The 22,552-nt window shown below is 46.8% G+C and overlaps 1 protein-coding gene across 3 annotated transcripts in view; it reads left to right on the forward strand.

The window, feature by feature from the left end:
* The window catches only part of Zfyve26 (zinc finger FYVE-type containing 26), a 62,320-nt gene that overhangs the window by 31,857 nt on the left and 7,911 nt on the right, over positions 1-22,552 (forward strand). For 2 of the 3 annotated variants that reach the window (XM_075947241.1, XM_075947243.1), the window contains exons 24-37: positions 527-649; positions 991-1,167; positions 2,878-3,124; positions 3,979-4,086; positions 7,393-7,556; positions 8,717-8,853; positions 10,723-10,754; positions 11,611-11,747; positions 13,164-13,384; positions 15,620-15,767; positions 16,017-16,226; positions 17,261-17,482; positions 21,053-21,250; positions 22,273-22,472. In XM_075947241.1, the coding sequence (XP_075803356.1) occupies positions 527-649; positions 991-1,167; positions 2,878-3,124; positions 3,979-4,086; positions 7,393-7,556; positions 8,717-8,853; positions 10,723-10,754; positions 11,611-11,747; positions 13,164-13,384; positions 15,620-15,767; positions 16,017-16,226; positions 17,261-17,482; positions 21,053-21,250; positions 22,273-22,472 (2,324 nt within the window). The remainder of the gene's footprint in view (positions 1-526; positions 650-990; positions 1,168-2,877; positions 3,125-3,978; positions 4,087-7,392; positions 7,557-8,716; positions 8,854-10,722; positions 10,755-11,610; positions 11,748-13,163; positions 13,385-15,619; positions 15,768-16,016; positions 16,227-17,260; positions 17,483-21,052; positions 21,251-22,272; positions 22,473-22,552) is intronic. The other variant, XM_075947242.1, reaches the window with a different exon arrangement.

A 22,552-nucleotide genomic window follows, 5' to 3' on the forward strand; every position in this document is an offset into this window, starting at 1 on the left:
TTAACCCCAACACTCAGGAAGCAGAGGCAGGTGGATTTATTCAAGTTTCAGGCTCTCCTTGTCTATATAGTAAGTTCCAGGGCAGCCAGAGCTATATAATAGAGAGACCCTGTCTCAACAACAAGAGCAACACGACAACAAAGAGAATGTTAAGCCAGGCAGCAGTGGCACCCTTTGGATCTCTGAGTTCATGGCCAGCCTGGTCTACAGATCCACTTCCAGAACAGGCTCCAAATCTACACAGAAAAACTGTCTCAAAAAAATAAAAAAAATAACAGTAAATTTTTTTAGAGACTTACTTATTTTTATTTTGTTTACATTGGTGTTTTGCCTATGTGTATGTCTGTGTGAGGGTGCCAGATCCTGGAACTCGAGGTACAGACAGTTGTGAGCTGTCGTGTACATACTGAGAATTGAACCCAAGTCCTCTGAAAGAGCAGCCAATGCTCTTAACTGCTGAGCCATCTCTCAGCCCTGACCACTAGTAATTTAAAGGAATTTATTGAAGGCGTGTATTTCCTTCCAGGAGTATGAACTATGTGAGGAGTGGGGCTGTCTCTACTCCATTCCAAGGGAGCATCTGATCAGTCTGCACCACCAACATCTTCTCCACCTGCTAGAAAGAAGAGAGCATGAGAAGGCTCTTCAGGTACGCTCTGAGTCTTTATCCTTTCTATGGGAGAGGGCCGAGGTTCATCCTCAGGTAGCTTTTTTTCCTACTGAATCCTCTGCACAGTTTGTGATTGCAGACTTCCATGCTTCATAAACCGCTTACACTCGCTTGAGCTAGGTGCCCGGATCTACCTTAGGTGCCAGGGGGAGCCTCTGGATCCTACCACAACTCATTGGTTAAGTATGGGGGTGGCAACAAATGAGTGGAGAAAGACAATTAGCCCCGAGTAAATGAGCCTCTATATTATCTTCTCCCACCAAACAAGGCTGGCGTGAGAGCTCTGCAGGTCTCACCTCCTTCTGTACCCTCTGCTGCAGCTCCTGCAACGAATCCCTGATCGCACCATGTGCCTTGAGATCACAGAGAGGTCCCTTGACCAGCACCCTAGCTTAGCCACTTCACACTTCTTGGCCAACTACCTCACCTCCCACTTCTACGGAGAACTGACCACCGACCGACACCGTGAAATCCGGGCACTGTACATGGGATCTAAGGTGAGGAGGAAAGGTTTGAGAAAATGATGCTCGATGTGGGGACTGCTGGCCTCACTTCCACCTCAGAATCTGCCCTTGCCTCGGCTCTTGTGCCAGGCACCTGCCGCCCTTGGCCTGTGCTGTGTAAAAACTTAACCTGGTAGCTCACCTTGTCCTAATAGGATTTGTCGCAGTCTTTCTGCACATCCCCCAGAGAGAGATTTGCCAAGTTCTCTCAAGCTGTCCTTGCACTTTCTATGGTACATGCTATATCATTGTTTCTCAAGCCTAACCGTACATTAAGATCGCTGGCCTTTTTAAAAATATTGGTAGTTGACTTTCACACGAGGCCTATTAAAAGTGGTCATGGGTAGGAACTACTTCTCTTCCAAACAGATTTGAATGTACACCTTTAAAACTGCTTGAGGGGCTGGAGAGATGGCTCAGTGGTTAAGAGCATTGGCTGCCCTTACAAAGGACCTGGGTTCAGTTCCCAGCACCCATGTGAGACAGCATGCAACAACCTGTTATTCCAAAGGGTTGGATGCCCTCTTCTGGCCTCCATATGCGTGTAGTGCGTGATAGACAATCAGGTACACACACACGTGCACACCTAAATCTAAAATTAAAACTACTGCATGATAAACTGGTTTCTTCTCATGGAAGAGGGTCCTTTGTCTCAGTAATTCTATGAGAAAATAGGTTAGAGACACCAATAGAAGATATTACAAACAAGACTAATTAATCCAGTTACCCAGGGTTTGGAGAGAGGGGACCCTCAACTCTTTTCTAGTTCTTCTGACTTTTCATATATACTGCCCACAAACAGAACAAGTGCCAAGAAATTCATGGGCACAGCCTTATTTGAGAGGTTGTTTTTTCTTTTTTTTTTTAATTTTATTTTATTCTATTGTGGGAATTTGGGGGTTGTTGGGTTTTAGCCCTCTGTCCATTTGGTTTTGGAGGCACAGTCTCATGTAGCCCAGGCTGGCTTCAAACTCACTACATAGCTGATATTGTTCCCAATCCTCCACCTTCTGTCTGCTGAGGGTCAGGGGCTGTCCACTGTGCTCAGCTCTTCCCTTTGACCCTTGTCACTTAATTAGTTGGGGAAAATGGCAGTGAGCAGGACAGAAGAGTGACCATATCTCAGACCTCACAGATGACCACTAAAGAACATTTGGATCCACCTTTAAGATTAGGACCCTGGAGCTGCCGGCATTGGGCAGCCTACTAGCTTCATCTTATGTTGTTCATTCTAACTCAGAGCTCACATAGAATGATAGCATGGGTTAGGCAAAGCTCAACCATGCCTGGAGGGTCTAGCCCAGACAGTCACCTGGAGGCCAGATCTAGTCCTCAGCCTGTTTTTATAAGTCAAGGTGTATTGAAACAGGATACGCCCATTCATATGTCCATTTAAATATTCGCCTGTGCTTGCTTTCATGCTACATTGGCGGAAATGAATAGGCTAAGGGCCTAAAATCTATAACATTTACTCTCTTACTCCTTGCAGAAAAAGATCAGCAGCCACTTGTCTAGGTCAAAGTCCTTAGGACACTTCTTGGTTGTCACGTGGAGGACTTAGAAGTTCAGCCTTGCTTCCCTAATGACCCCTAGCTAGCCACATCAGGGCTCTGTCTCTGTGCCCCTTCCACTTCCCTGCAAGGAAAGCAAGATCCCATTGCTCGTATACTTGTATACTATTTCTTGACTCTCCTCTGCAAACAGGTTCTTCTGACCCTGCCCGAGCAGCACCGGGCCAGCTATGCCCACTTGTCCTCCAGTCCTCTGCTCATGTTAGAGCAGCTGCTGATGAACATGAAGGTGGACTGGGCCACCATGGCTGTGCAGACTCTACACCAGCTGATGACCGGACAGGAGATCGGCTTCACCCTGGATGAGGTTGACTCACTGCTCTTCAAATATGCAGGGAAAGCCCTGGACCTCCCGTACCTTCTGAGGGAAAAGCGATCAGGTGACTGGCTGACAACAATTTGACACTTAAGAAGAAATGCCTTGCTACTCTTGGGTTCTGTGTCCTCCCTTTCCTTACTAACTGAAAGGGAGATATGGTTCTTTGTTATTTCAGCAGGATCTGGAACTTAGGAGAAGGGCCAAATACTACATGCATGATGATCCTAAGGGGTGAAAAACCAGACATTGCTGAGAAAATCTGTCTGCCTTGATGGTGGCCTCATAAGTGCCATCATTTTTAGTGGGGTATGCTTCATTTCCAGCGTCACGGATATCAGTTGTCTGTGAGCTGATTCAACTTCTTCTAGAATGAAGAAAAAGAAACTAGTCTAGGTGAAGCTTCTGACCAGCTCCCATCCTCCAGGGGCATCATTTAAGTGTCTTCCACATCTCTCTGGGCATTTTTAGATTTGTCTTGAAAAAACATACTCCATTGTTTCATGCATCTTAAACATGGCTTGGTGTCTTTTTTTTGTTTTGTTTTGTTTTGTTTTTTGTGAAATTTGAAAAGGATGTATCTTTAGCTTAGAAGGTTTTTTTTGTTTGTTTAGTTTTGGTTTTTCAAGACAGAGTTTCTCTGTGTGTAGCCCTGGTTGTCCTGAAACTTGCTCTGTAGATCAGGCTGACCTCAAACTCACAGAGATCTGCCTATCTCTGCTTCCTGAGTGCTGCGATTAAAGGCGTGTGCCGCCACCCCCCAGCCAGCTTAGAAGTTCTTTACTATTCTATGTATATTGAATATACTCATGATGCCACAACCAGCAAAATTAAAACAGGTTTGCACTAGACGTGTAGCATGAGAAAAAAGATGCGTGTAGTAGGCCAGTGTTTTGTCAGCTCTTTCTCTCTCGACAGATTCTGTGATTCACCTCCAGGAGCTCGTCCAGCAAGCTTCAGACTCTGAGACCTTGTCTAGATCATCATCAGCTGAGTTCTCTGTGGCTGCTGCTGCTGCTGCTCCTGGTAAGAACTTCTTAGTCTGACTGTCTCATTCCCTCACTTCCCTCATTCCCACTTAAGAGAGTCTTCTTTTTCATAATTTATGCTAGCATGGTACTTCCCAGTAGATTCAGCGTACAGTTGACTCTCCTTATCTGTGACAATATGTCTGTAAAAAGTCCCTGCAATCACCGAATCAGTGAGCCGTGAACTGTTGCTCCAAGAGGGAACAATATGCATATGAGCATGTGTACAGACACACATACACACACACCTCACTTAGATTATCCTATTAAAATCCAACAAAGTCATCCATTCTAGTAGATTCTGTATTCTTTGTCTCACGAGAGAAGAAGAGGCTCAGAAGTGACTTGCCTCACCAACAGGTTCCCATGTGGAATTCCAAATCTGTCCCTCTGTATGGAACCAGTTGCTTGCCCAGCCCTGCCCTGTCCCCTACTATCTCCAGACCCTTTGTCACCACCACGTGAGAGCTGAGACAAGAACCTTAGCCAGCCTCTACTGAGAACCTGAATGTCGGGTGACTGGAAAACAATCTCTCCAGTCTAGACACGTCCATAAGTAGCTGTAAACGCCGTGGGAGTGTCGATTTTGAGGTGTCTTAGTTTGATTCTAACGCAATGATAAAATACTCCCCCAAAGCAGATTGAGGAGGAAGGAAGGGGTTTCTTTAGCTTACTCCTCCAGGTAGCTGGTCATCACTGGAGGAAGTGGTACAGGAACTGAAGCAGAGATCATGGAGGAACGCTGTGTACTGGCTTGCTCCCCATGGCTTCCTCAGCTTGCTTATACAGCCCAGAACTCTGCCCAGGGGTGGCACAGTGTGCTCTCTCTTACACACACCATCCATTATTAATTAAGAAAAAATCCTGCAGACATGCCCACAGGCAGTCTGATGGAGGCAGTTCTCCAACTGAGGTTCCCCACGTGACTCTAGCTTGTGCCGAGATGACAACCAGCCAGCACAAGAGTATCGATTCTGAAGTTACACATTGAGTGAATAGATGGCGCTGTAAATATGGAATCTGTTCGTGATGAGGATTAGCTAGATTTAGCTCTCATGAAGATTTTGTTGCCCACACAAGGGACAAGCTCCTTGCAGGCCTCAATTCTGCTTTGCTCGCCGTTTTCAGCACCCTTCCTTCCCAGTCTCCAGCCCACTGCACAATGGCCCTTATTCAGAAAAGGTTCAGCGGTTGTTTGGCCAAACAGTGAGGAGAGCAGAACTCTGGGTGCTGCTGAAAAGCACTGTGTTTTCTGTTCTCTTCTGTTTCTGCTGGTGGTGAAATTGCTCTTCTAGGCAATAAGAAGCCATAAGAAATCTCATTAGATACCGTAAAGCAAAGACCCTGTCATTTCCTGGCCGCGCTTCACAATATCAGCAGACCTGAAGGGAGGACCCAGACTCTGGGGATCTAAACAGCTTTGTGCATCTGTGTGAGTCCGCCTGAGCAGCTTTGGTGTGTGTGTGTGTGTGTGTGTGTGTGTGTGTGTGTGTGTGTGTGTGTGTGCTTTCTTGTTTCATCTGTGTGCCTATCCTTCTAATGGGTTGTTTCCCAATAAATCTCATTTATTTATGAAATAATGTCAAGTGAAATAGACATTATTTCACTTGTAGGAATGTTGTTATAAATTCCCAAAAGGCAAATGCTTTTACAGTATCCAACCACTGGGGGCTGGAGAGCTGACTCAGTAGAACATGTATTACTGTTACAAAAGATCCAAGCTCCATTCCCAGCACCCACACTGGGTGACTCACAACTGGTGGTAACTCCAGCTGCAGGGAAGTTAGCACCCTCTCCTGGATCCTGTGGCACTTGCCCTCACATGTGTGCATGCCCACACATAGACACACAGACACGCATATAATGTGAAATAAAATAAAATCTTTTTTTAAAAAATCAAACCACAATGCTTTTATTGGACTTAAACACAAATTAATGAATGTTATCAAATATCTAGCCAATGTTGAAATACCTTCAGTCATCACATAATGTTGTTTGTTTGTTTATAGTTGTTTTAATTCTAAATTCAATTCCAAATAACATCCATGCGTGACATTTGGCTAAAGTATCTCTCATGTCTGTCTTAATTAATTGGTCAGTCTACCTCTTTATGGAGAAAACTAGGCCATTTATCCCATGTGTTGGATTTTTTTTTCTTCCTTTTTTCTTTCTTTCTTTCTTTCTTTCTTTCTTTCCTTCCTTCCTTCCTTTTTTCCCTTCCTTCCTTCCTTCCTTTCTTTCTTTCTTTCCTTCTTTCCTTCCTTCATTTTTTTTAAATAGGGTTTCTCTGTGTAGCCCTGGCTGTCCTGGAACTAGCCCTGTAGACCAGGCTATCCACAGATTCAGAGATCAGTCTGCCTCTGTCTCCTGAGTGTTAGGGTCACAGGTGTGTGCTACCACCCGTACCCCACATGCTAGATTTTGCTGACTTTTTCTTTATGACAATGAGGGTCTGCATCCCCTAAGTTTTTGATGCACTGGTAGTTAGATCTATTGCTTATCTCCATGTGGACTCAGTATTTTTAAATTACATTTACTTTTCTTGTTAAATTATTGAATGACTTGCCATAACACATGTGTCGAGGTCAATTTGCAGGAGTCAGTTCTCTCCTTCTACCAATATGGATCCTGGGGAATCAAGCCCAGGTCTTTAGGTTTGTCAGCAAGTACCTTTTACCCACTGACCCGTCACTGCCTCCCTAAGGCTCAGTGATTATTATTAATTGTATCTGATAGATTTTTGTTGTACATGGCCAGTGGAGGGACACACAGTGTCCCTGTCTTTCTTTTATGAGTCAATGTTGTAATAGGGAGCTGCGGGGCTGCGTCCCCGGCACCTGGCCACCCACATGGCTAGCTTATGCCCCGAAATAATTACACGGAAACTGTATTCTTTTAAACACTGCCTGGCCCATTAGTTCCAGTTTCTTATTGGCTAGCTCTTACATATCGATCTAACCCATTTCTAATAATCTGTGTAGCACCACGAGGTGCGCTTACCAGGAAAAGTCTTAACCTGCGTCTGTCTGGAGTGGGAGAATCATGGAGACTCCTTGACTCAGCTTCTTTCTCCCAGCATTCTGTTCTGTCTACTCTGCCTATCTAAATTCTACCCTATCAGACCAAGCAGTTTTCTTTATTTGTTAACCAATGAAAGCAACAGATAGACAGATGACCCACCTCCATCAACTCAAGCAGCCTCTGATTATCAACTGGCTCTACCACTCCAGGGGAGCCTTGTAAAACAGTAACACTTAGTCTTTCCTCTTCACTTACCAGCTTTTTCTCTGACTTCTTTCTCCAGGAAGTGCCTTAGTCCGTTCCCCCAGTCCTAAGGAAAGGGCTTCCCCGCAGACTCAGCCACCACTGGAGTTTGTGCCCCCAGAAGCACCGCCTGCCAGGGATCAGTGGGTCCCTGATGAGACTGAAAGCACCTGCATGGTGTGTTGCAGAGAGCGCTTCACAATGGTGAGCAGCCTTCCTCAGCAGCACTCCAGGGAGAGAAAGCAGAGGGCCAGCGTGTGCGCTTGAGTACACAGTCATCTGTCCCCAAGAGGACCATGATGGTTTCAGGTCACCAGACCTACAGCTGGGTCTGCCTTTGACCTGGCCTCAGTGTTTTCCCAGGGTCCATTCATGTAGTAGACATCCTCAAATAGCCTTAAGTTATAGAAACTCTTGTCATTCTCATCGAATAATAAAGATAGACAGGAGTCACCAAGTCTTTAGCGATCTCATAGTTAGTTCCTGTCTTTCACAGTAAGACAGAGGCCTGGTAGTAGTTATATATGCTACCTCAGGAGAAAGAAGACTGGCTAAGCAAAGCTCTTCTTCCTGATGGAATTTTCAAATTTTTACTTGGGTTACCAAACATGGAATGTGCTAATGATGACAGTTATCTCTAGTCAGCGAAGCTTCTGCTGTCCACACAGAAGGAGATGTAAGCTCCTAGAAGCCCTCAGCTGGGCTTTGTCAGTGTTTCAGCATCCTGTTTCCCCTGTCTCCAGCCCCCCTCCCCCCACCCCAGCACTATGGCCATATTCAGAAGGAGCTCAGCAGCCATTTTGCCAAACGGTCGGGAGAGCAGGACTCTGGAGTCCCCTCCTGGGTTTTGCTATAGTTCAGACTGGCTTAGAACTCACTGTGTATGTAACCCAGAGTGGCCTCAGACTCTCAGCAGTCCTCCTGCCTCTGTCTCCCAAGTGGTGGGATTATCGAGGTGAGCCACCAAGCCCACCTTCTCTGTTGCTTTCTAGAGTATCTCAACATGTTGCTTCCATGCAGAAGCAATCCTTGTCAAGAGCTGTGGGTTGCAGACTGCCCAGGGCTTAGAATATCTGTCCCTCAGCTGAATAATACCTTAAAATGTCAGTTTGAAAGGCTTTCATTTGTTTTGTTTTTCTTTTCTTTCGTGTGTATGGGGGAGGGGAAGGTGTTAAGTATCAAACCTAGGGCCTTATGTTAAGCTAAATCCCCAGTCCTAAATGTGACCTTTCTGAGGACAAGGGCTAGTGTGCTCATTCTCAGTGAAAACCCAAGCGCCTGGTATTCCTGATGAGCCATGGTTGCCCAAAACCAAGTATAAATGTCTGGGCGACATCCCGCTTTCATCTCTTCCCTTTCCTCAGTTTAACAGACGTCATCACTGTCGCCGCTGTGGGCGGCTAGTGTGTGGCTCCTGCTCCACTAAGAAGATGGTGGTGGAAGGCTGCCGAGAAAACCCTACACGTGTGTGTGACCAGTGCTACGGTTACTACAACAAAGAGTGAGTGTCTTGCAACAGGACCCACACTCTCATGGACCACTGTTCTCTCCTTACACGGCTAGCACGCACACTGTGCGGTGTTTTGAACCTGTTACACTCACAGGGGTGTTGGGTTTAATGTGCATGCTGGCTGTGTTGTTAGCTGTGCTGTGAAATGCTTACCTTGTCAGAGAAACTTCTAGACAGGAAGTAGGGATGAGAAGGAAGTTCTTACAGGCTGGTTTCTCAGAAATCAAGACACTTCAGTCCTCATCCCTTCCACACAGCAAGGACACCATCTCACCTGGCCACCTCTCTTGTTTCCTGGTCACTCCTGATTCATGTGGCTCCAGCTGGATTCAAGACAACGTGTCCACACCTGCCGAGCATCTGGGCTCATTTGCTCCGGCTCCAACTGAGTAGTCGTCTTGACTTGTTACTCATGACAAGCCCTTACACTTTCTTGCATATAGTTAGCCTCCAGATAAATTTCAGAAACCATCCCTCCTTCTGGCAAGACAGATGGATGAAGACAGTGTTTGCTGACTCATGGTTGCTTTGAGGGTTTTTTTCTACTGCTTCAGAGTGAGAGTGTGGAGTGTAAGGCCCCTAGTGCATCTGGGGGAAATCCTCCATAAAAAGGAACCTAACTTTAGATTTCATCTTTTCTTTTATTTAGCAGACTTTAACCAGATTCTGTGTTCTACTCTTTAGCAATTTTGGTGATTATTTGCCACAATGAGTATTGACTGCATGGGAAGGAAGACATGCCATACACATGGTATAGTTCCTGAAACCCTTACATACACTCTCTGCCTTCCCCTGCCAGGGGTAGGACAGGGATTATCCAAACACTGTCCTTATGGGGTTTAGTGAGCAGTCAGTACTGATGGGAATTCTTTGGCCAGCAGTCACTCTGCAGTAGTTCCATCACTAGGAATTACTAGTAATTCCCCCATTTTACTAGGGAGAGAGCTAATAAACACTACTAATGATTGGATAAGTACAGTGATGACTATACACACAGATTGGCCCATATAGGCAGGAGAGTGTCCTGGAGGGGACCCCAGGAAATGAATCTTAGAGAATGAGGAGTTGGTAGGAAAAAAACTCAAAATGGGACGGGGGGGGGAGGGGAGGAGTACATGCCCAGAGGTCAGAGAGGCACATCACAGGCAGAGGAAAGAGAAAAGAAATCGACCATTTGAGGAGCTGTGAGTAGGTGGATGACAGGCTAGGGTTCTGATCAGTGGACCCTGTCCTTAAAGCTGGCAGCCAAATCCGGAAGACTTGAACACTGGCACAAGACTTGGGCTTGCTCCCTGGTGCCATGATGGACTGAGGTCGGCCAGCATGTTCCTTGTACTCATTTTAAACATGGCCCTTGGTGGCACCGGTAGAAGTTGACCAGAGCTGGTGGTGGAGCAATAGGACCTTTACGACTTGAGTACAAGTCATGGGTGAAAGGAGATGGCTAAAGAGGCAGTCAGGGAAGGTCTCAAGGGCCTTTCTCCTGAACTGTGAACGTAGAATCCTTTCAGCCAGAGCAGCTTCTGACGGGTTCTTCAGCAGGAGCAGAATGGGACCGGATTTGAATTCTTAAAATCTTGCTGCAGCTGCAAGTAGAGGCCAGGCTGTAAAAGTCAAAGAAAGTTATTGCAGAAAAACGATGAGATCCCCCTCAGACACAGAGCGATGGGGGCATTTAAGTGGATATGTAAGAGATAAAATGGACAGAGCATCGTAAGAAATGGTTGTGACCAGTGGGGGAGAGCAAGAGTCAATGTATCATTAATTCCCTGACCAGTGACTGATGGAGCAAATGTCATTCACTAAGCTCAAAACAGAGAAGCAATGGTTGAGGAGTTTTGTTTTTCTTTCTGCTTCTAGTGTACCAGAGGAGAGCCCATGCCAGTCAGAAGGTAAGGCCTGATCCCATTCTCTGTGGCTCTGTTATGTGCTGGAGTTGGCTCTCAGCTGATAGCCATATGGCAACTCAGTCCTCTTGGTGAATTCACCAAAGAGAAATCTTGGCTTTTGTATCAGCTGTTTCCCTCGACATTCTTCATATTAGCCTTTATCTAGGCCCATTAGCTTCCAACCCTGGGAAGGCCAACAACCAATGGATTTGGTGCTTATCTTTTAGTAGGCTACCCCATCCACCTCACCACAGCTCCCTTCCTCCACTGCCCATCATCCAACGCCTTGTCCTTACCCTGAGATTATCACTGTTAGCAAGTTAGCCAATACCTTTCCATAGCAGGTTAGTGTTTGGAGTATCCAACGTTTGAGCCATGTTTTTCAGGCTTTCTGTGTGAAGCATCAGTCATGTCACAAATACTGTGACATTTGTCCCCGACCTATGCTTGGGGAAGAGGACTTGAAGTATCTAATGAGGTTTCCTAAAGAAAACAAAAAGTGAGGAAGTTGCTATAAAAATGGCTTAGCGGTTAAGAACATTTACCGCTCTTGCAGAGGGCCCAGGTTTGGTGCCCAGCACCCAAACTCAGTGATACACAATTGCCAATGACTCCTAACTCCAGAAGATCTGATGCCCTCTTCTGGCTTCTGCTGGTGCATGCACACACATGGTACACATAAACTCATGCAGGCACGCACACAAACAATTAAATAAATCTTTTAAAAAGGAAAGAAAAGGGAGCAAGGAGAGGGAAAGGGACTCATAGATAGTAGGTAAATATGTGCTCATGACACACTAGCTTATCAGGCTGCATGGCCAGCCAGTAACTGGCATGTGATCGACGACTCTCTTCTTAGTTTCAGACAGCTCAAAGAATGAAAGCCCTCCATATTCAGCTGTGGTGCGAGTCCCCAAAGCCACGGAGGTAGAATGGATCTTGAGTCTAAATGAGGAAGAGAACGAGCTGGTCCGGAGTGAATTTTACTATGAGCAGGTAATAACAATAAAGTGTAATGGTCACTTAAGTTTCTTTTTTTTTCTTTTTTTTTTTTTTTTGGTTTTTCGAGACAGGGTTTCTCTGTAGCTTTTGGTTCCTGTCCTGGAACTAGCTCTTGTAGTCCAGGCTGGCCTCGAACTCACAGAGATCCGCCTGCCTCTGCCTCCCGAGTGCTGGGATTAAAGGCGTGCGCCACACTTAAGTTTCTTTATGACGTCTGATAGTAGAACAGGGAATACAGAGACTGATAACTACAGTCTGGTCCTTCCTTGCTATATAATTATATGAGAGCCCAAACAAGTAAACCAGATAGGCAGAAGAGAAGGAACATCTCGGGGAATGTACAGGAAGAAACCAGAAAGAAGGGTAAGTGCATGGTCAGAGAAATGTGGAGAATGCGGTGGAAGGGGAGTGTCGAGGACAGGGGAAAGACAGAGCACAAAACTGAACTGTGCGGGGACTGGGGAGATAGCTCAGTGGGTGGTAAAGTGCTTTCTGTGCAGGCATAAGGACCTGCATTTGAATCCCCAGCATCCACATATAAACCAGATGCAGCAACAGGTGCCTATATAGTCCCAGCACCGAAGAGGCAAAGGCAGGCAGACCCTGGGGCCTGCTGCCTAGCAGGTTCTAGCTGAATCATCAAGTTCCAGGTTCAGTGAAAATGCCTGAGTCAAAAAAAAAAAAAAAAGCTAGAAAACTATTCAAAAAGATACCCAATATCAACCTCTAGCCTCGACACACACATGCACACATAAATGCATGCACACCTTTACACATTTGCATGGACACAACACACACGCTTATACAACAACAACACACTCGTGGGCCCATATTGCTAAATATCCGAGCAAAGGCACTGAGTCCAAAAATCACAGGGCATGATGAGGGCATCCGAAGACAGCACTGATGAAGTAAGGGGTAAGGTGGTAAGATTGAGAAAGACGATTTATGTATAAAGCTATGAAGCTGACGGTAAGAAATGACTGTGTGATAGGTAGAAGCACCTAGGAATTTCACAAGGGTGCTTTATGGATGTTGATCTGGCAGCAGCACAGCATGTTCAGGACTTCAGGTAACTGTGGTCACCTAAGTCACAGATAAGTGATATTGCAACTGAGGAGCAGGAGACCAGGAAAAGGCGGCCACCTGTGGATACTGTCAAGAAGTAGGAAGTGAGTTCCTGGCCGACCAGGGCTATGTAGAAAGACCTTGACGCAGTGTGACACAGCCTAGCACGGCCGTGGAAGGTTGAGCTTCTGAAATGCGGCCAGCTCTGCTTCTGCCCTGCCGTGATGTGTCCAGCTTCCTCTCGCAGTGGTTTCCAGCCTTTAAAGGGGAATGGTGGTTTCTGCTGAACAGCTCTGGTCCCTAAATTCACTGTCTCTTTCTCCCTCCCCTGCCCCTGATCAGGCCCCCAGCGCCTCCCTGTGCATTGCCATCCTGAACCTGCACCGAGACAGCGTTGCCTGTGGCCACCAGCTGATCGAGCACTGCTGCAAGCTGTCCAAGGGCCTCACCAACCCGGAGCTGGACGCGGGGCTGCTCATAGACATCATGAAGCAGCTGCTCTTCAGCGCTAAGATGATGTTTGTCAAGGCCGGCCGAAGCCAGGACCTGGCTCTCTGTGACAGGTACACAGAAGCGAGCCTCCGTTCTCTTACCGGGGTGCGGCCTTTTATCTGGCTTCCTCTTGTGACCCCCTATGGCTTTCCATCTTCCCATCCTCTCTGACAAGACACGCCGACATGCGTCTGATTTAATGTTGATGGAATATAAGTCCCTTAATCACAGGTAGTCGTCCTCACCCTCGGTCAACCTGTGTCCTTTTCTTTCCCAACGTCCTCAAAAACAGGTGTTCATCTGCTTTCTATTACTATGACAAGACAACATGTGTAAAAGCAATTCTGGGGGACAAGGCGTATCCAGCATACAGTTCCACATCACAGTCCATCATAGAAGGAAGTCTGGGCAGGACCGTGGAGGCGGGAACTGAACCTGCTTTGACTCCCCCTCATTAAACTGACATGAAGACTCCCAATTCCTTGCTTATCCATCCACCCAGATCCATGACTCATTAAGTGAGTCCAGCACCAGTCCCAACAGCTTCGGGATCCAGGGGCAGGAAGCCCTGTGAAGCATAAATGCCTCCCTCAGGCACAGGCCCACTCAGTCACCTCAGACAGCCACTGCTAAGCCCTATGGGCCTCTGGAGGTGGCAGAGATCAAGGAAGCCCTCACTCAGCAGGGTTCTCACCCCTGCAAACAGTCATGGGCTTCCTGGATGGTTTACAGCACTGAGTTCAAATCACACCTTCTTTATGCCCCACCCTGCATTGATATCCCTTCATTATGATGATTTCTTGTCAGTTTATCCATAGGAGAGGACTCCTCTGTCCTGTCTATTGCCATACAAACCAGATGCTTCTGATTTGAACTATGTCTTCTGATAGATAAACAAAACAAACAAACAAAAACACATCATCTAGTTCAAATTTTTTTCATTTTCCAAAGGGAGACTTAGTAATATAAATCTTTGAAAAACTATATGGCTTTGAATTGGATTTTGCACACTATCCTTTCTCCTACCCAGTTCCTACCAGGTTAAGAATCACTAAAGGTATAGAAAACTGCTAAGCAGACGAGTGAGGAGCCACGGCTTTTCTGCTGCAGTTCTGAGACAATACCCAGGAACCATGGCTGTGAACTTGCCACATCAGGCAGAATGAATGGTCTGGCCCTCTGGGCTCTGTCCTGCTAAGGTTTTTCTAATCCTCAGGTGTCAGGAGTAAGATTGCCAAAAGAGTAAGGAATAAGATTCAGTGGGCTACAAGGAAGGCCATGCTTGGCACGGAGAGAGGGTTTGAATACTAGACTAGACTCAAAGGGCCAAGGTGCCCCTGCCTGGTGCCACCTCCAGGAAATAGGCATGGTGAAACCACTGTACCAACCAGGAATATGGGTCAGTGGGACTTTTTTTTTAAGAATTATTTTTATTTTATATGTATGAATATCTTGTTTGTGTGTGCATGTGCACCATAAGTATTCATGGTACCCAGAGAATCCAAAAGATGGTGTCAGGTCCTGTGAAACTGAGGTTACAAGTGGTTGTAAGCCTTGATGTGGGTACTAAACACCAGACCCAGGTTTTCTGGAAGAGCAGCCAATGCCCTTAATTGGTAAGCCATCTCTCCAGCCCCTGAGTCAATGACTCTTGTTCTGGACTCTTCCAAGCAGGGTTCCAAAGAGCCAAGAGCAAGTGGGTAATTTGTGAGCTCCAGTATTCAATATAGAGGCCTTGTCTCAGATGGAAACCTAGGGCATCCCTGCTCAAAATAAACCAACAGATTATATATAGAAGTTCCAGACACTATCCTAAGCTCTTTCCTTTGACACACTTCATTTTCTGCTCGATAGCCACGTAACAGATGAGCGAGTTGAGGCAGGCCTCGGAACTATTAAGTTGGGAGTGGGGTTAAAAGAGTCTGACTCTCGAACCTTCACTCAGAGTACATGTGCTGTATATCTCTCAAGTCTCACGATCGCACTTAACAGTGAGGATGCAGGGGCTGGAGAGATGGCTCAGTGGTTAAGAGCACTGACTGCTCTTCCAGAGGTCCTGAGTTCAATTCCCAGCAACCACATGGTGGCTCACAACCATCTGTAATGAGATCTGCTGCCCTCTTCTGGCACACAAGCATACATGGACGGAATGCTGTATACATAATAAATAAATAAATCTTTAAAAAAAAAAAAGAACAATCATTTATAAAAAAAAAAACAGTGAAGATGCAATAGAAACGCTTCAAGCAACAATTGCTCCAAAGCTCAACACAGCCTCATTTGCGATGCCCTCTGTCTCCCTGTAGTTACATCAGCAAGGTAGATGTCCTGCATATTTTAGTCACCGCTGCCTATCGCCATGTGCCATCTCTAGACCAGATCTTGCAGCCAGCCGCGGTGACCAGGCTGAGGAACCAGCTCCTGGAAGCTGAGTACTACCAACTGGGCGTTGAGGTGAGGCAAAGATAAAGCTTCCTTCTACCCCTCTGTCATGAGTGGCCTTTGCTTAGCCTTGGGAACAGGTCTCACCATCTCTCCGTGGTCCCAATCATGGATGCATCCAGGGCACAACCAACTTGCTGGTGTGAGATTGGTAGCACGTGGATGTTGGCAGGTGGTTGGGGCAAAGGAACAGAATGGCTTGGGAAGACTCTCAGACCTGAATGTAGACACCTCTCACAGATGGAGCAATTTTTCCTCCAGGTCTCTACAAAGACCGGGCTTGATTCCACGGGGGCATGGCATGCCTGGGGCATGGCCTGCCTTAAAGCTGGCAACCTCGCTGCTGCACGGGAGAAGTTCAGTCGCTGCCTCAAGCCTCCCCTTGACCTCAATCAACTGAGTCATGGCTCAAGGCTAGTCCAGGATGTGGTTGAGTACCTGGAGTCCACTGTGAGACCGCTCGTCTCCTTGGTAAGAGCAAAGCGGGCAGAGCGCCCTGTCCTGTAAGAGGCTAGGAGCGGTGAGGATCCAGGGGGATGATGGCTTCAGTTCAGTCAGTAGTGTGGGGTTAGGCGCAGAGGCTGCTAGGCTGATGTTCGTGTGTTGTGTGTTTTGTTTGTAGTATGTGTAGTTACATTAGTGACTGCCTAGTTAGATAAGCAACACAAGATCAATATTTGAAAAGATACTATAGAGGTATCCAAAAATTAAAACCACGTGCCCAGATTAATTTTCCATTTAGGGTTTTTCTTTTTTTTTTTTTATTTTGTGCATTGAGTGTACTGTAGTGTATGCGTGCGTATACATATGTGCTCGCCCAAGCATGCGTGTGTGGAGGCCAGAGGTCACTGTTAACTGCCGTCTTCTGTCAGTCTTTACATTTTTCTTTTACTTTTGTTTTGAGTGTGTGTATGTATATGAGCCCACACATTCATGGAGGTCAGAGGACGGCTCGCAGAGTCGGCTCTGCCTCCCAGCAGTGGGTTCCCAACATCAATTCAGCAGTCAGGCTGGATTCAGGTGCCTTTACTGGCTGAACCGTCTTGCCACACTGCACTTTGTGTTTCTTTCCAAGCAGGGCCTTTCACTGAACCTGGTGCTCACTGTTTGCAGTGGAGCACCTCTCCGGCTAGCCCCAGTCCCCTAGAATCTGCCTGTCCGAACACTGAGTTACAGGCACACACCAGCACGCCAACTTGTACGTGTCTGCCAGGATCCCCAGACTTGCACAACAAGCCCTCTGATGGCTGAGCCACCTCCCAGTCCCTGGCTTTATAATGTGTGATCCAGAACAGCCTTGAACTCACGAATCCTCTGCCTTGGCCTTACATACACCGCCAACCAAGCCTTTCTAGTGTTAAGACTTGTTGAAGGCCAGACCTAGTGGTGAATGCCTCCGGTCCATGCTGCTTGGAAGCTGGGGGTGGGGAGCGGGGTAGAAGAGGGGGAATCACTTCTTAACTTCTTAGGCCCTGGAGTTCAAAGCCATTCTTTTTTCCTGCCAGCAGCAAGATGACGATTACTTTGCCACCTTGCGGGAACTGGAAGCCACCCTTCGGACCCAGAGCCTCTTCCTCGAGGTGATTCCTGATGGGAAGATCATGAACAACACCTACTATCAGGAATGTCTCTTCTACCTGCACAACTACAGCACCAACTTGGCCATCATCAGCTTCTACATGAGGCACAACTGCCTTCGGGAAGCTCTGCTGCACCTGCTCAACAAGGTGAGACATTCGGACAGATACAGCCCAAGGGCAGTAGCCGCCTTGACCACACCCACCCTGCCTCCCTCCCCCCCCCCAATCCGGTATACTTAACTCAGCGTCTAGCAGTGAGACAATTCCCTGCAGAGACGGGTCTAAGAAGCTTTGTCTAAGTAGTCATCCAATGAGGCCAGCAAATCTCACATTAAACCCCAAATTTCCCTTCTGACCAGCAGTAACAAATTCGTCTCCACCCACAGTGTAAAGCACAGTGAGACCATCAGCCAGTCTCCACAGTGAGGTACTCAACGGGAGTCTCGTGTGACCTAAGGCACAGTGCTGAACCTCTTGGTTTTCACCTGGCCTAGGACAGAGTGTACCTAGAGCTGTTACAGAGAGGAGCACCCCACATATGTGCATGAGGAAGCAGCACACCCTGTCCTTGGTTTTCTCTCACTCCCCTGCCACCTCCACCTCCCTCCTGGGAGTGTTACTAAAACACTAACTAAGAGAGTTACTTTTTTGGTCATCACCCTTTTGTTTACTTATTTAGAGGGAGGGGGGAAGTGTGTGTGTGTGTGTGTGTGTGTGTGTGTGTGTGTGTGTGTGTGTGTGTGTCTCAGAGAGTCTATACACAGGGCCATGGTGCACATGGTTATGGTCAGAGGACAGCTTCCAGAAATCAGATCTCACCTTCCACCCTTGAGGTGGGGTTTCTTGTCTCTGTACTGTTCTGCATTCTCTAGGCTGGCTGACCCATAAGCTTCCTTCTGTTTCTGCCTCCCACCTCTCCATCGGAGTTCTGAGCTTACAGATATACACTCCTGCTAATTGAATGGTCCCAGGGACGAAACTCAGATGGTCAGGGTTGCACACCAAGACCTTTTACCCGCTGAGCTATGTCGTAGGCCTGGAATTCCTTTTATCTCAACATTCATGGTAACTTTCTGACAAAGTGACCGATATTTACCAAACTCCATAGGAAACTGAAGGAACTTAGCACAGACTAACATCAGTCAGCCACACTAGATCACAACAGCATCCGACAGTAGTTTGCTAGATGACTCTGCTAGATGACTCTGTGAGAAGTCCAGCTTGTGATCCGACCCTTACAGGACAGTGAAAGAGACCGTTGTGTGGCTGCTGCTGTATCTCAGCTGCTGAGCGTGTCTTAAGAACCATACAGGATGAGTCGTATTATTTGGAAGTTAATTCGCCCTTTCCCTCCCTCTCCACATGAGTTGAGAAGTGAAGATGTTTCTGCCGGCACAGACTGAGTGTTAACCATCAGTCTGGTGCCTTGGATAAGCGCAGCCAGACGTAAGCTGCTTATCTTATAGTCCAAGTGGAAGCTGACGACAGCACTGCCCTCGCTTTGCAGCTGACAAAGCCAGTAAGGAAGCCTTCTCTTTGTCTCCTGTCACCAACTACCCTTGAACTTCTTAAGACCCTTACCTTTGTCCTCAAGCAAGCAGGAGTGCAGAGAAAAAATGCACTGAAAAACGACACTTGGACACCTGGAGTGCATAGGGTTTCTGTGTGTTCCTTTTCCTGTCACACTGCCCTCAGTGTGAACTTCCTAACATAGCACCCTCTCTCCACAGGGCCTTCACACATCATTAGGATGAAAGCTCACTCCTTAGCATGTGGCTGGACCTCAGGATCAGTCTCCCATATTTCTGATTTTTTTCACCATGAATGCTATAGATATTCCATATTCTAGACTCAACAAAATATTTTTTAAAGATTTATTTATTTATTTATTATGTATACAGCATTCTGTCTGCATGCCAGAAGAGGGCACCAGATCTCATTACAGATGGTTGTGAGCCACCTTGTGGTTGCTGGGAATTGAACTCAGGACTTTGGAAGAGCAGCCAGTGCTCTTAACCTCTGAGCCATCCCTCCAGCCCCTCAACAAAATATTAATATTATTATCTTTATTAGCCTTCATGCACTGTTCCATCTACCTAGAATGCCCTGCCTTCCTTTTTTTCCTTGGAGAAATTCTGTCCATCTTTCCAAGCTTTACAGGGGTTAAACATCCACAGAACAGGAACACACACTTGGGAGACAGAATCAGGCAGAGTTGTGTGAATTCTAGGATAATCAGGACAATGTAGAAAGGCTCTGTATCAAAAGAGGTAGCAGAAGAAGAGCATGAACTTAAGAAGAAGGCAGAAGAGGGCAGAGGAAGGGTAGGAAGGAGAACGGGAAGTAGAAGGAAAGGCAGAACAGAAGAAGATGGGGTGCCCAGAGGTGGTGGCATCTGAGTAAAGGGCTGAAAGACACATGAGCAACTGGAGGAGTTGTACTCTGGGCAGAGGAAGTAACAAATACAAAGGCCAGGTGGCTGAAGCCGGGAGAGATGGGGCCTGGGTGGTAGCAGATACAGTCGGGAAGGCAATAGCTAAATCACATAGTATATGTGGATTTTGTGAGAGCCTGGGCTTTGTTAGCGAATGGGGAGCAGAATCACTGGAAGACAGTGAGCTGAAGCGGAACTTCTTCGGAGTCGTGTGTCAGCAAAATTGGTTTGTTGGCTTTGTGTGAAGGAGACAGACTGTGAAAGGGTACCATGGATACGGCTCTTTCAATAATTCATGAATGCGATGGTGTAGTGGGTCAGCTTGTGGGTGTGAGGCATGGGCAGCTTCTGGGTGCGTTCCAGTGGTAGAACCTGCTGAGGTATTTTATATCAGAGTTTGAGAAGAAAAGTGGTCCTGAGGCTTTTTGACCTGTGCCCCTGGAAGAATTGTATTGTGACTGAGAAAGAGGAGAATGTGGGAGGAGCAAGTTTCGTGGAACAATCTAGAACGCCGTCTTTTGTGTGTTGGATGCATTGGCTTGGCAGGAAGTCCCGTAGAGAGGCAGCTGGGACCCACAGGAGGTCCAGTTTGGGAGGTCTAGGGGGATGAACAGGCTGGAAGTAGAGGTGTGGATGTCATCACACACAACATGGAAAGCCATGAGGCTGGATGGAATCACTAGGAAAGTAGAGCGAAAAGGAGCCCTGCAGGGATGAGAGGAGCCAGCTAAGGAAATTGAGTGGCCAGAGATGTTGAAAGGATGCCTAGAGAGCATGGTTTCTTGTATAATGAAAGCAAAATAAAGATTTTTTTTCTTACTTAAAAATAAAAAAAATTAAGCTTAAAGTTTTTCAAGAAATTTAAACAATGTTATTTAACTTAAAAAATTAATGTTTTTGGAAAAAAAATAGTTTCTCAAGGGAAAGAAGTCATTATTCTTTCAAAAACTGCTGGGTCCACTGGAGACAGTAAACAGGTCTTCTAGCATTTGAGAGGCTCTGGGTTTGATCCCCGTCACTATAAAGAACTGATACTGATGGAATTAGCAGTGTCGAATTTCCTTGTTAGCTAGCATGCAGGGCCTATAGGGGATAAATCCTAGGAGCAAAAGAACAATGAGTGGAGAGAGCCACTCAAGGAAGGAGTGGATGGAGCATCCTTGGAGAGGGGTTCCCAGAGGAAAAGGCTGAGAGGCACACCTAGGAGGGTGTGGAGGTGCAGAGCAAACCCCAGACTGCCAGGACCAGTCCCACACTTCTGACTTCTTACTTTCCTGCTCCAGGAAAGTCCTCCAGAGGTCTTCATAGAAGGCATTTTCCAGCCGAGCTACAAAAGTGGGAAGTTGCACACTTTGGAAAACTTACTGGAATCCATTGATCCAACCCTGGAGAGCTGGGGAACGTACCTGATTGCTGCCTGCCAGCATCTGCAGAAGAAGAACTACTACCACATCCTGTATGAGCTGCAGCAGTTTATGAAGGTAGCAGTAACCCATCCTCCCTTCCACTTGGCGCTGGTGCTTTGTCGTGCAGGGGAGGCTGTGCAAGATGCGGGAAGGGGACAGTCATTTGATCCCTGATCTTGGTGCCTGACCCTGGAGCAAATCCACCACACTCTCCAACATTATTAAATATTTAGACTTTCCTCCTACACTTAGAGCCAAGCTTTAATCTTGCCCATAATAGCATCCTTCAGAATTTAAACAGTGTGGGGCTGGACAGATGGCTCAGCAGTTAAGTGAACTGCCTGCTCTTCCAGAGGATCCGGGTTCAATTCCCAGCACCCACATGGTGACTCATAATTATCTATAACTCTAGTCCCAGGAGATCCGATGCCCTCTTCTGATCTCCACAGACGTCAGGCACATGTGTGCTACACAGGCATACATGCAGGCAAAATACTCACCCACATAAAAATCAATAAATAAATAGATGAATAAATAGTATAATTTAAAAAAAAGACTTCAAGGAATATAAAAGTGAAGATGAGGAGGAGGAAGAAAGGAAGGAAGGAACAAAGTAACGAAGGAACGAACGAAGGGAATATGTTCTGGCAAGCTTGTGTCTTTAGAAGAAAATGCATGAAAGGAGAAGGACCAGGCTCCCCTGTCTGAGGATTCTCAGTACTATGATCTCAGAAATGAGATCATCTGATGCCAACTTAAAGCTGAATCTACTTAATGGGGAGTCAGAAGGATCTTCCTTGAGATCTCTTCCGTGGTGAGATAATATCCCACCTGAGCTTGACAGGCAGCTCACTGTAGGGTCTCTGGGACCCTGTGATGACTGACGTAAAATGCTGCTCGGCTGATGATAGAGTAGACACTGGCACTTATCGAGAGGAAGCGAGGCTCCAGCTAGGGATGAAGACATCACAGGGCCAGAACCTGAAGGTCTGCTATATTGGGGGAATCAGATCAGGCTTCTTGTGACACCCACCCTCCTCCCCACCCACCAACATCTCTGATCTTTCCTAAACCAAACATTCGCTTCCCAATCCTAGGACCAAGTCCGGGCTGCCATGACCTGTATTCGGTTCTTCAGTCACAAAGCAAAGTCCTACACAGAGCTGGGAGAGAAGCTCTCGTGGTTGCTTAAGGCCAAGGACCACCTGAAGATCTACCTCCAAGAAACATCCCGCAGCTCCGGGAAGAAGAAAAGCACCTTCTTCCGGAAGAAGATGTCTGCTGCTGATGTCTCCAGGTATGTCAAAGCTCAGGAGATGGTCAGCGCAGGGCGGGAAGGCAGCAGCCATGGGTGACAGCGTCTGCTACAGCCTGGAA

The sequence above is a fragment of the Microtus pennsylvanicus genome, chromosome 14, assembly GCF_037038515.1.
Source record: "Microtus pennsylvanicus isolate mMicPen1 chromosome 14, mMicPen1.hap1, whole genome shotgun sequence".
In the NCBI taxonomy this organism is placed as follows: domain Eukaryota; kingdom Metazoa; phylum Chordata; class Mammalia; order Rodentia; family Cricetidae; genus Microtus; species Microtus pennsylvanicus.